Below are 13,031 nucleotides of genomic sequence, written 5' to 3' on the forward strand. Positions count from 1 at the left end.
AATAGTAGAAAAGGAAAGAAAATATATTTTGTTCAACAATAATGGAAAGAGATTGAGAACTGAATTTGCTGAATAATTGGAAGAGGAACTGGGTGATTACAAATGAATGGAGTTGATACACCTAGGCCAATTGGTTGGCTCTAATGGAGTTGATACACCTGGGCCAATTGGTTGGCTCTGGAATGCCACTGGACATGTATGAACAACTGATTTACCGTCCTCTAAACTAGTACAAGAGAGAAAAATTACTCTTCATTTATCACTTTTGGCTCAAGCTGATAGAAGATCAAGGCTAGAAAGACAATTTCAAGTCTACAATTGAGAAATACAACAGGAATCACAAGATCCAAGAACGTCTTAGAGAATTTTCAAGAAAATAGAGATAGTCATTCCAAAGGATCTAACAAGACAGACAATATCATACCGAACCATATGAGGAAAATGCTCTAGGAGTGTTAGAGTTTGCCAAAAAATTGATTACTCACTGTAACTATCAGTGCACTTTGGCAGAGAATTGACCCTAGATGAGCTTGAGCATGGAATCACAAACACCTTCCCTGAGTTGGCACTGCACATTTTCAATCACTGCCTGATCAACAAGATCAAGGTGAAGGATCTGCTTATCTACGGGATAAATAAAAAAAACTGTCAACATCTTTAAGAGGTTGATTTCTCACAAAATCGTTTAACCAGTCAGATTCCGGCGAAATTTTCCAGCTTTGGAAACTCACGAAGCTGTTGAACTATCTCTCTAGTGAAATCCTGCTGGAGATCAGAAACTACTCGTCGTTGATTCATTTATGGTGAGCAACAACAAGCTTACCACAGCAATCTCCCAGCAGATTGGGAGTCGACATTCTGTACCAATCTAAAAGTTCATCCAAGATGAACTCCCAATATTCTAATCCAAACGACCACACCGCTCCAATGAAGCTTACCAGAAGCAGGTAGTTTCCAATTACAAGAAACATGGTTACATAGAACTTCCCCATGAGCCTGGTGGTTTCAGTTTGATCTAGGACCCTAATTAAAACAAATGAACTTTAAGGTAGTTTCGTTTGTTACACCTTAAAGATAGGCTTCTGCAGAGTTTGTCATATCTTATGTGAAAATGAACTTTAAATAAACGAAAGACTGATGAACTTGACCATGCAACTTTGAAAGTTTTTCGTTAGAGAATAGAAAGAAGTAATTAATGATCTCTAGGTCAATCAAAATCATCAATCCTGATAAATTGTTCATTCTACTACCAAGAGCCTTCTGAAAAATTGTGCAAACAAAATCTTTGATGGAAATGTTCAATGGAGGAAAGCTGAAGCACAAAATTATGGGATAATCAGGTTGTCTTAACTATGGGACTAATGCATGGGAACCGATATAGCTGAATGTCTTTAAGCGACGTTTGTCCTACAAATTCAACCGCAGTGTTTCCATTTTTTTTGGTAGAGGTGGCATTCAGACAACGAAAGTCTCCAATTGCAAATGGTGAGGGATGGATCATCGATGAACGTTACAATATATTGTTTTCCACAAAAGAAAATCAAGTGTTTCAAGTCCGGATGTTACACACTCGACACCTATATGTTTTGTTTAATTCTAATTGACCTCTTAACACGCACAATGTGCATGCTATTTGACTCTTTTTAATATAAATTTTTGTAAAAAGTTAAATATAAATTGAAAAAAAAAGGATAGTAAATAGTTATTTTTTACAAATTAATAAACGGTGGCATGAGTAGTCCAAAAATTTAATATAATAGATGTCGCATACCTATGTCATTTCCAACTGTCAACATTTAGATTCAAACATGTGCAAACCACTTGGCATGACTTCATTGAATTGGGAAGAAGCTAGGCCAACAAGGCTAATTGAGGAAAGCATGAAACAAATCAGACAACGATTAGAGAAATAGTAGAAAAGGAAAGAAAATATATTTTGTTCAACAATAATGGAAAGAGATTGATAACTGAATTTGCTGAATAATTAGAAGAGGAACTGGGTGATTACAAATGAATGGAGTTGATACACCTGGGCCAATTGGTTGGCTCTGGAATGCCACTGGACATGTATGAACAACTGATTTACCATCCTCTAAACCAGTACAAGAGAGAAAAATTACTCTTCATTTATCACTTTTGGCTCAAGCTGATAGAAGATCAAGGCTAGAAAGACAATTTCAAGTCTACAATTGAGAAATACAACAGGAATCACAAGATCCAAGAACGTCTTAGAAAATTGAGATAGTCATTCCAAAGGATCTATCAAGACAGACAATATCATACCGAACCATATGAGGAAAATGCTCTAGGAGTGTTAGAGTTTGCCAAAAAATTGATTACTCACTGTAACTATCAGTGCACTTTGGCAAAGAATTGACCCTAGATGAGCTTGAGCATGGAATCACAAACACCTTCCCTGAGTTGGCACTGCACATTTTCAATCACTGCCTGATCAACAAGATCAAGGTGAAGGATATGCTTATCTACGGGATAAATAAATAAAAACTGCCAACATCTTTAAGAGGTTGATTTCTCACAAAATCGTTTAACCAGTCAGATTCCTGCGAAATTTTCCAGCTTCGGAAACTCACGAAACTGTTGAACAATCTCTCCATTGAAATCCTGCTGGAGATCAGAAACTACCCGTCGTTGATTCGGTTTTTGGCGAGCAACAACAACCTCACCGTAGCAATCTCACAGCAGATTGGGAGTCGACATTCTGTAACAATCTAAAAGTTCTTCCAGGATAGAACTCCCACAATTGTAATCCAAGCAAACACCCTTAAATAGAGGCTCAAAGCCCAAAGACATCTTGCTTAGGCCTAACAGTTAAGCTTGCCCCATCCACGCTCCACAGCCCAGAGGACTTCATGCTCCACGAGCACCTGCAGAACTATGCCGCCGTGCCCTTGCATCGACTCCACCGCACCGGCAAGCCGCCCAACCCCGCCCCACGTCAAGGAAGACCGCCATCTTGCTCCACCACCCAGAAAACGAAGGACGAGCTACAACATAGGCCGACCCTAACCCTAAACAAGGAAGGGTCTCTGCATCGAAGCCAAAAAACCCCTCAATGGTAGTCGCACAAGTCGCCGTCGCCTGGAGGGAAACCTAGCCGCCGCCGTCGCCTTCCCTGAAACAGGCACGCACAAAACCTCTAGCCCCAAAGCTATCTCAATCCGAATAGGCCCAGCTACAACTATCATACCGGAAGCAAAGAAATCCCAGAGGTTTAAACCATATGTCACCCATCCGGCAACATCACCACGACGTCGGAGAGCCACCGAACGAGATCTGGAAGTGCCACACCGCCGCAACCTTAGTGTTCTCGAGAGAGAGTTTTAGGGTTTTCTCGAGTTGGTAATGTGTTAAAATGTAACATTATCCTATGTTATTAACTCACAAAACCATTTAGATTATATATCAAATGGGGAAATTAGCAATTTTTATGCTAATAAAAAGCATCACATATTCCATGAAAACAAAACAAAAACAAATAATCAAATCTTCTCCAGCAAAGCCAAAATTAGCTTCCTTATTCTTTGTTTTACATCTTTCTCAATACCATTGTAAAGGTTAGATTGGGCATAAAGTTTCTTTAACTAACCATACGATCATAAAATTTAAAAATTGTCACCTAATCTACACAACATGGCCAGCAAAAAAGAAATTAATTAGAGACAAGTAACTTTACTGTCAATTTACAAAACCTCTATAAAAAAAGTTGTTATTTCCCGGGATCTGAATGTCCATTTTGAAGACTCCTAGCACTTCAACTGCAGCTTGAAACACTCCAAATCCAGAGAATCAGACACACTTCAGCCAAACCTAAAAAGAAGTACTCTCTTCAAGCAAACATCTCACTAGAACCGAAGCATCAAACTAAATACAGAAGGTAAGCTTTGTAGAAAAAAGCACGGTATGAGCAATAGAGAATGACACGTCACAAATGTTTCTGCACCTTTCAATATCATGGAGAAAGTAGATTCTGTTCCCTGGTTTTTACCAACTTTGCTTGCATAAGTCTGTCCAAGATGGGGGGCTCTAATGGAGTTGGGTCAAGACAACGCTCCGCAGTAGCAACAACCACCTATTCAGCAAAAGAATCCACTAAAATTAGGTCTAACAAATTTCCAAGACTTTAAAAGCAAGTTCTGAAATCCTGAGAAATAGAACCAGTATCAATCCATTACAAAAGAGCTTGAAGTTTAAATGTTCAGCATGTAGACCATATAGCTTCTTATACCTCATCTAGCAAAAAGTCAATGGCAGCTTCATCTTCTGCCATTTCCTTTAAAGGAGTCCTCATAAACTGAATGTCCAACTGAACTTGCTGGAATCCACTTCGACTAAAAGTTTGGAGTCTGACAAATTCTTGCAAGCTTTTTAGCCCAAGTTTTACCACAGTTGTTAAAACTGACCCCTGCAATTTGCAAGCAGACTTGGTTCACGTTCCTGTACCAGTATCAGTATTGAATCCAACAAGTACCAAATTACCTGTGTAAATTCCACTTTCGTAAAAATTTCAATTTTTTGCTTGAACAATTTTGCTAGATGGGTTTCCAATAGCTGGCTCCTTGCCCTTTGGGTATTTGACCGACTCAATTTCTCCTCACGTAATGGATTACTCCGTGATGAGGCAGTGCTCCCAGTGCTGTCAGCCCTACGATGTCTTCGGAGGCCTTCAGGTAAAATCTGCTTAACCTCTCTCCCTATTCCTTCCAACTAGCACATTAGACAAGGAGATAAGTTACCAAATGAAATTTCCTTGTAACTTTTTTTGGGGAGTACATAGTTTCACCTCAAATTTACTTTTATTCCAATACAGAGAATACAATGGGGGCGAGGAAACAAACATGTACTTACTTCGTGAAGAAATAAATCAACAAACATGCTAACTTCTCGCGGTTCCTTGTGCTGTGAAAATGTCAAATTTAATAAACAAATTATAGTAATTACACTGATAGGCACCATTATTCATTTCTTAATAATCCAGTACCCATGCCAGCAACTTCCCTCCCCATTATTGGAACAATGCCAAACAGAAAACATACCTTGACCCAAGTTGTTGCTGTAAACTTTCTCTTTTGGAGAACTGATATCCTTTGGGTTGTCATTTTTATGTACTGAAAAGAAGCAGATCAAAAGATTATTTAACCAAATGTTTGTATAAGTAATAGATTAGATAAATCTAATTTAATCATAGTAGCTCAGCTAATAATTCATTAAACAACCTAACAAATTCAGAAATCAGACAAGTTTTTAATTCATACAAGGTGCAGAAACTTTTCACTAGCTGACCGGAAAATCCTACAGATTTCTCCAGGAACAAAGGCAGGCCCATTTTCATAGCGTCTGACACCACCATCAGAAAAGGACGCACCTATTTCCTGACAATGAGAAGATGAAACTTCAACACAGGACGCTGGAATATGAAGAAATATATAACTACAGTACTGAAACTTTATAAAAACAAAATGCGTATTGTATTAGTAATCTACTTGCCTCAGTGATTCTTGGGATAGCATTTTGTTCTATGAAAAGCGAAATTTGGGCGAGCACAAGGACAAGCCCTGCCAGAACTTTGTCATCTAGTTTTCCCTCTGTCAAACCCTGATCTTGACTGGCTGAACTATGCCTGCCTGATAGCAAGAGGAAGTGACCATCAAGCGCCCTGAAGAATTCCTGAAACCCTTCTTGGACCCAATCAATAATAAAGTCTCTCAGTTTAACTAGTAGGCCCAAATCATCGTCCAAAAGTTGGCGGAAGTCCTGAAATTAAAGGATAGAATGATTGGATAAGCATCCACTCTCCCTGTTTGATAAGGAAAGAAAAAAACAAGGACTGCAGTTTTATTTATTAAGAAGACAAAGAAAAGCAGAAATCAACAGTCTGAGGACTTTTTGTTTTGGGTAAACAGTTGGTGACGACTTAAAAAAAAAAAAAAATATTGGGAAAGAATGGTCAAAATCAGGCCCATGTTTCACCAACCAAAAGAATGTATTTGTTCATTTGTATAGTCACCCATGTATATCCAAGCACAACATCCAAGATAAATGTGCATGCAAAATTACAGAAGTCATACGGAACAGATATACAAGTGTGGACTAGAATGATACATTTCTGAAAAAGTACCTACAGTCATATATGATGTCACATGTAGGAGATAGATGAACTTAAATTCCACATGCATAGTTAAATGAGGTTACATACCGAGAAACTGCACACTATCTCAGACATTACCACTTACCAGTAAGACATTCATGCTGCCTTGGAGAACTGCCTTTTTTCCGCCCTCGAGGGCAACTTGCAAGGAATAATCTTCTCCGCTATTCTTTTGTTTAATTTGGACCTTTTTGAGGGCATCTGAAAAGTTCAAACAGATTCAACTTAAGAACTTTTCTTTGGACTGAAAAGGTTCAAACAAATTCAACTAAAGACCTTGAAGTCATCAGAATGAGAGCGAGGAGAGAGAGAGAGAGAGATCGTTAATGATTAGAGGTCAAATCATATTGCATATCATTCCCTATCTATCAAAGTTATTCTCTTTTATGAGGTTCTGCCATTAAAAAATTTATTATTGTATTTGTACGGTTGAATAGATAAAATGATATGTACAGAAGTCCTGAAAAAGGAGATGGTAGTTGAGGATCTTACAGAAAAATATGTCTGTCGATAGGGTAAATGACTAAAATAAAGAATTTGCTGTTGACCCCAATTTGTTGAGACTATAGTTTAGAAGATGAAAAAGTTAAAAGAAAGTATAAATGTTGAATTAACATATGAATACCTGATATCTCGCTTTGGAGATGAGTAAATTTGTTGGCAATGTAGAATTTGACAGAAATTTGGGCAGCCTGCATCAGCACAGATTACTCCTTCTACTTAAACCATTCTTCAACATTAAAATTTTGTCTCCCCTTCAATTTTAGATAGTAGGAAGAACTTATGCAAATACTACTATAAAATAAAACTAAAAATTGAAATGACATTGAAGAAACCTCAAAAGAATAATTGGTTAGAGCAGCCTCATGTAGCACATCTTCCAATAGAAGTACATCTTTCCATATAATTCCTGCATAGAGACAAGATTTTGGTTAAGCATTTCAAGAGAAAATTTTTAGGTTGATGAAAAGCAACTTTAAAAGTGAATGCATTCCCATTGAAGATACTGGGGGCGGGTAGTTATCTGCAGGAGTAATGGGAAGTTACAAACAAACAGTGCCGATAAATTTTTCTTTTTAGTTTTGAAGTTTGATTTTTGTCATTATGCTATTTACAATCATACCCCTTATATATATGGTGTGAGGATATTCATGTTCTTTCAGAACCACTTTATTGACAAAGTAAGCACTCTTAATATTTAGTATAGACAGATTTTGACTCTTCATTCGTTTAAAAAGTGTTTGCAGATTTAAGAGGAGAAAGCACAGTTCATGAATGGAAATTCCAGAGACAGAGGCAAAAGTAGATATAACGAGAAGGCTGAATAGTTGACAGATATTTAATGTTAAAATTTCCATTGCTTTGAAAACAAGGTAGACATAGACCAATGTTAAGATTGGTGTCATAGCACAGAGATAGCACTTACGAAGGACACCTAGTAGATCTGCCGACCAAACTTGTTTCTTTATGTACTGCTCAGTGGTTCCAAAGTGCCTATGGAAACAAAAATAAATTAAATTCCATGAGCGAATTGCTACCAAAGTACAGATATTCAATTGTAGAAACATGTGCTCCTTACCTGGATACCAAGTCTTGTGCAAGTCTGGTTAATTGGTTATCCGAATCAGGAAATATCACCCGATAAGCACGAATAGCCTCCGCAAACTCACGAACAGAAGCCTAAATTTAGTTGAGTGATGGTAGCTGTTCAGTAGTGCAATTTTAAGGTAGGGGAGGGTGTATGTAACCACGAGTCGGGACTAATCACAAAACACATCAAACAGAAAACTCGAAGCATTTTGAAGTTGCATAGCAGCATTTTCGTACAACTATGTGTGAAACCATCAACTTCTAGATTTAACTAATCATTCTGCTAGCATCTTTCAAGGTTTAAAGTAGTCTTCGGAAAGAAGGCAAAAAAGCTATTCTACGATATATAGTTCCAGCAGTAAACTTCTTCACTTCAAACTAAGATATGTACACAGATGTGACAGAACCAACCAGTCATTCTGGATAGTCTCAATGCTACAGAGGTCTCCAGAGAACTAGCCAGCTACCATTGCCAATGTCATTTTTGTTTTATCTGATGCCAATGTCATTTTTGTTTTATCTAAAAAAAGGAGAGAAAGACTATACATATGCATCATGTAATTTAAACTGAATTAGATCAGAATGACGCATGTTAATTGAAGATTTGTGTTCAATGCTCGTCAACAGCTTTTATAGGTTCCTTTTAGATTCAAATCATCACACACTATCCAAAGATAAGAATACAAAACTGATAATGAACTCCAAATACTCACATCATGAGCAGTAGCAGGAGCTGGATCAGTAGAAGGATGATTTGAATCCACTGAAGCATTACCAACCTCTTCAATGTTAAGCTGCAGGTCGGCAACAGATTGTTCCAATTTCTCAAGGAGTTTCACCTTTAAGCTATCGACCTGCCATAATATATGCAATCTGTCATTAAATGCATCAAATATCAGCAAAACATCAGCAATGTATTATAATTTTCTTTGGAACAAAAAACGCTATTGCTCCGTTACTAAAAAGTAAAGAGAAAAAGGGTAACTTGGTTTTTAAAAAGTTCTAGCAAATTCACTTTATTTTGTTTTGTAAAACAAAGAAGTTTTATTGATCAGAATAAAAGTGGACAAGAGTCCACAACAAAGAACAACAGTAAAACTAGAAAGCTACACACCATTATTGTTAACAATAGATTTACTTGAAGCCAGAATTGGTTAACAGGAAAAAATAATCTGAATGGACACACTTAATAAAAAAAATAAAATACAAAAATAAAAAAATAAAAAAGTGCAGTACAAACTGGGAAATCCAATTGCTTAAGAAGCACAGCAGCCTCAGCTCTTGCTTGGATGGACTCAGAATCTGAGAAAAGCTTTCCCTGCAAAGAATAATCAGGCAAATATAAGATGAATTTTCTAGCAAGTAGACACAGTTGCAGTCACCACGTTATTCAGCATGAAAATTGAAATTTTAAACATTGACTGTATGCCAATGAAGCTAGAGGTGTCTAAAGCTGTCCTGCAGTAGATAATGCTGCTAAGTCAAATCTGTTGAACGTCGATCCTTTGATAAAATTTACCTTAGATTAGTAATCTAAAAGGCCCAAAAATACAGGAAAGGTTGACAAGTGATATCTAGTGAAAAATAGTTATCCCTTAATTCATAAACTTTTCTACTCCTAAGCAAGAAGATCTCAGTCAGACATAGACCAAGCCCACAAAGTCAAAGAGCTTCTTTCAGGACGTCCCATGATGAATCTTACTGGAATACTATTATGTGAAAAATGCTACCCAAATATTGCTTCCACATCTCTTTCCCTTGTTACTGATGCGGCAAAGATGCTCATAAGCCTCCTAGGCTCCTATCATGGTGATTCCTACCACTGGAAAGAGAAGACAGGACCATGAGGTGCAGCTTTTTGAGGTTTAAAGGCCAGCTGGGAGCAACAAGAGGCCCTTCATAAAAAGATATCAACTACAGAGACTAATACCTGAATGTTATATTGTGCACGGAGACTGTTGTATATATTTCACTCCTAAAGCTAGTCCCATATCTAATATTAGGGTAATACCCAACTGCTTCAGTGAATTTCCAATAGTGATAGTACTACTTAACTCATACTAAATCGTATAAACTGCATTCCAAATTCACATCCAGGTCTACATTTGAGCACCTAGACACATAAACTACAGAAATTTATTAAGAACCCGTCCAAGTGTCTAACTAAGCTTAACTACACAAATTTATCAAGAACCCACCAAAAAGGGATAAATGGAAGCTTTAAATAACCGCATAACGTTTTTATAACAAACAAGACATTTATTAAAGGAAAGGACAAATGGACTAGAAAAGAGGATGAAAAACAGTATGTAGAGGGAAGACAAAGACTTCAATCATCAGGACATTTCATATCAGAATTCTTAATGCATAAACAAGAAACTAAACAAATAACACCCAATGGTTCCTGGATAGGCATGGAGCCAGAGAAAAACAAGCAAAACTAGTATCAAATGGGAAAGAAAACATACAAACCTGCAAATTCTTTATAATTATGGCCACAGCTTCTTCAGATGCTCGCTTACAATCCTGAAACGAGGAGTCTCCATATGCCTAATAGTAGAGTTTCACCAAAAAAGAAAGAAGACAGAATGTAAATAAAATTCTAGGAGATCCCACATTCAAATGATAATAGAAGAGAATTACTTTAAAAATTGGCATTGCTCCAGTATAGAATTTGACTGCATCAGCATATGCTTCTGATTTGATACACTTTGCAAGTCTAGCAGGTAGATCGTATATGAACTGCAGTTCCACATAAAAGAAATATGTTTAACTCCCACAAAGGCAGACACTAAACTGACTATGAAAGCGTCATAAAATCACATATAATCCTCCAGACCTGAAGCTTACGAAGAAGATTCCGCGTACGATGCAATTTCTCTATGTGTTCTCTCTTTTCAAAAAGAGAAGTGTTGACCCCATCACTCCTAGATTGCACGGACATTATCTGCAACAATTCCCCAGGTGAAAGTAACATGTTAAACTCATTTTGTCCTTCCTAATTTTTCTTTGAAATGAAAAGGATAATGCGTACCTTATCAAGCAGCTGTTCCATGTTTGCCTCCATGCCCACGATATTACTTTTCATCCTGTTGGAAAAACGGATTACAGAAATGTCATTATGATAAATTTCTAAAAATGGTTATCCCAAACTGCCAAACAAAAGCACTCTGGTAAGAAATAGTCAAAGATTCATTAAAATGAATTGCGCACATCAAAACTTGATAAGAGATTTGGATATTTTATCGACAAACTGATACACAACAGCTGATGTTGTAAAAACCAAAGTTGAAGACTTACTGTTTAATTGTATCTGTTGCACTGATAAACTTGTTGTAGTTCTCATAAACTAACATTTGTAAGTCGGTGTCAAGATTCTTTATCTCAGCAGCCATTTCAACATGTCTCTGTAGAAGTCCTTCCAAGTTCGACTTATGTACCTGCAAATTGATACAAATAACAATTCTCAATCAAATTTTAAACTTGTACCTCGTCTTCAACAACACAAACACTACCGATTTATTATAAGAGATCCCTCAAACCATTACTCATGGCATCTCATATCTCTTCTCCTACCACGAAATCAAGTAATTGGAGAAAACAGATAGCACCAGAGCACATGCACATTACCATATGCAAAGCCAATTCGCTACGAAAACTGGTGATTTCTTAACTTTGCACAACCATATTCCCAACTGACCACTAGACCTCTCCATTCAAAACTGAACAGTAATAACTATCCATCAAGTATCAACAACAAAAAAATCAAAACTTTCAGCCTCCACAGACTAATATATACGATCTCACAACTAGAACTTCCAATTCAACCCTGTAAAGTTTTTCGTGTAACTGAATCCTCCATGTGCAATCTAATCCATAAGAGTAAGAGTAAGAGTGAGAAGTTAGAGGGAACGTACGAGAAGATTCATGTACTGATCGGGATCGAAGGAGGTGGTGTTGATGGCGTCGAGAGTGAGGTACTTGGAAGATGAATTGGAGTTTGGGGACGACATTGAAGGATCTGGAGAGTAGAAGCTCGATAGCAGATCCCTCATTCTCTTTGCCTTGTCGTCCAGAGGCGCACCTTCCACCTCCATTCTTCTTCTACAGAAATCGACTCTGCTAGAATACTACTTCTTCCAGAGAGAGCCGAGATTTGGAGAAACGTCGATGGTCAAGTACTGGACCGGAGTTTGGTAAAGAGACCCGGTTAAAGGCTGAACGACGTCGCAGCTCTTGTTTTCTGACTTTCTGTAAACAGCGAGTTAAATCCGAACCAAAACTTATCACATTCCATGTTTTCTTATTTTAGTATTTTTTTTTTTTGAATAAATAGTAATTCCATTGATAATAGCGCATGCCAAGAAGGTCATTACATACCCATCCGCTGACACATAACAATGGCCAGACAAGACTTCATGGAGGAGCCACCGTGGTACATAGGATAGACCAACTATATTTGAACTTATCGCTCACATAAAAGCGAGCCTATAAGCTATGAAAAAAACATAGCGAAATAGACAAGCCAAACTACACTCGTTAGACTCCTAATACAAGGAAACATATTGTAATTAGACAAAAGCTAAAAACATAGGTTTGGGCCAAGAGCCTAAACCCTAGCCCAAATTTAGAAGCTAATGGACTAGGGTAGGACCCCAGCCCAACAACTCGAAGCCCAATAGGGTAGTCACCCAGGAGATCCCTTCAGGCCCATCATCTGGTTCAGTCCAAACCAACCATCTGCTCCCATCCCCTTCGTTGTACGTCACAATCCGGCCGAGCTCCGGCTGACCCAAGCCGTTCGACTCGTCTAGTTGCGATCCCCACCGCCACGACATCTCTCCGAGCGATTCAACCGTCTCTAGCCACGCCGCTAACCTGCGTCATCACGGAACAAAAAATCATCCCCGATTCGGGTCCTCACAGCCCCACGCACAGCCACCGATAGAAACCCATGGCGCCGCTAGTCCAAAAAACTCTTCACGGAGATCAATTTCCGGTTTGTAACACCACGACCACCTCCTCACCACCAGCCCAGCCAAACCTTCTGACAAAACCCGAGAAAAAACTCCTTCGACAGAGTCCTATGGGAAGTAGAGATTGATCTCCCGTCCGGCAGCAAAGCCCAAGACGACGGCAAGGCCGGAGGCCAGCCCGGAAGTCCAGGCGCCGCCGGACGAGAACAAGTTTGCAGAAACGGAGTCCCCGGTCTTAGGGTTTCTCTAGAAAATAGACAGAACTACTCCTTACTTACCCATATCCTTATTTTAGTATC

The 13,031-nt window shown here is 38.2% G+C and overlaps 1 protein-coding gene across 2 annotated transcripts; it reads right to left on the reverse strand.

Annotated features, from left to right (window-relative positions):
• Positions 1-3,497: 3,497 nt before the first annotated feature.
• On the reverse strand, positions 3,498-12,037 carry LOC133743698 (vacuolar protein sorting-associated protein 51 homolog). Of its 2 annotated transcripts, XM_062171729.1 has the most exons (21): positions 11,674-12,037; positions 11,057-11,196; positions 10,791-10,845; positions 10,596-10,703; positions 10,400-10,498; positions 10,229-10,306; positions 8,997-9,074; positions 8,470-8,610; positions 7,746-7,846; positions 7,593-7,660; positions 7,003-7,076; positions 6,792-6,858; positions 6,252-6,367; positions 5,506-5,772; positions 5,274-5,390; positions 5,055-5,126; positions 4,867-4,917; positions 4,498-4,725; positions 4,247-4,423; positions 3,962-4,090; positions 3,498-3,828 (listed from the first exon to the last, which is right to left on the reverse strand). In XM_062171729.1, exons 1-20 carry the CDS (start codon positions 11,851-11,853, stop codon positions 3,971-3,973), a joined length of 2,337 nt encoding a protein of 778 aa, XP_062027713.1. In that variant the 5' UTR covers positions 11,854-12,037; the 3' UTR covers positions 3,498-3,828; positions 3,962-3,970. The 2 variants fall into 2 exon arrangements, with proteins under 2 accessions (XP_062027713.1, XP_062027712.1); XM_062171728.1 differs by having other exon boundaries at positions 3,498-4,090.
• Positions 12,038-13,031: the final 994 nt, after the last annotated feature.

This window comes from Rosa rugosa, chromosome 4 (genome assembly GCF_958449725.1).
Source record: "Rosa rugosa chromosome 4, drRosRugo1.1, whole genome shotgun sequence".
Taxonomy (NCBI): Eukaryota; Viridiplantae; Streptophyta; class Magnoliopsida; order Rosales; family Rosaceae; genus Rosa; species Rosa rugosa.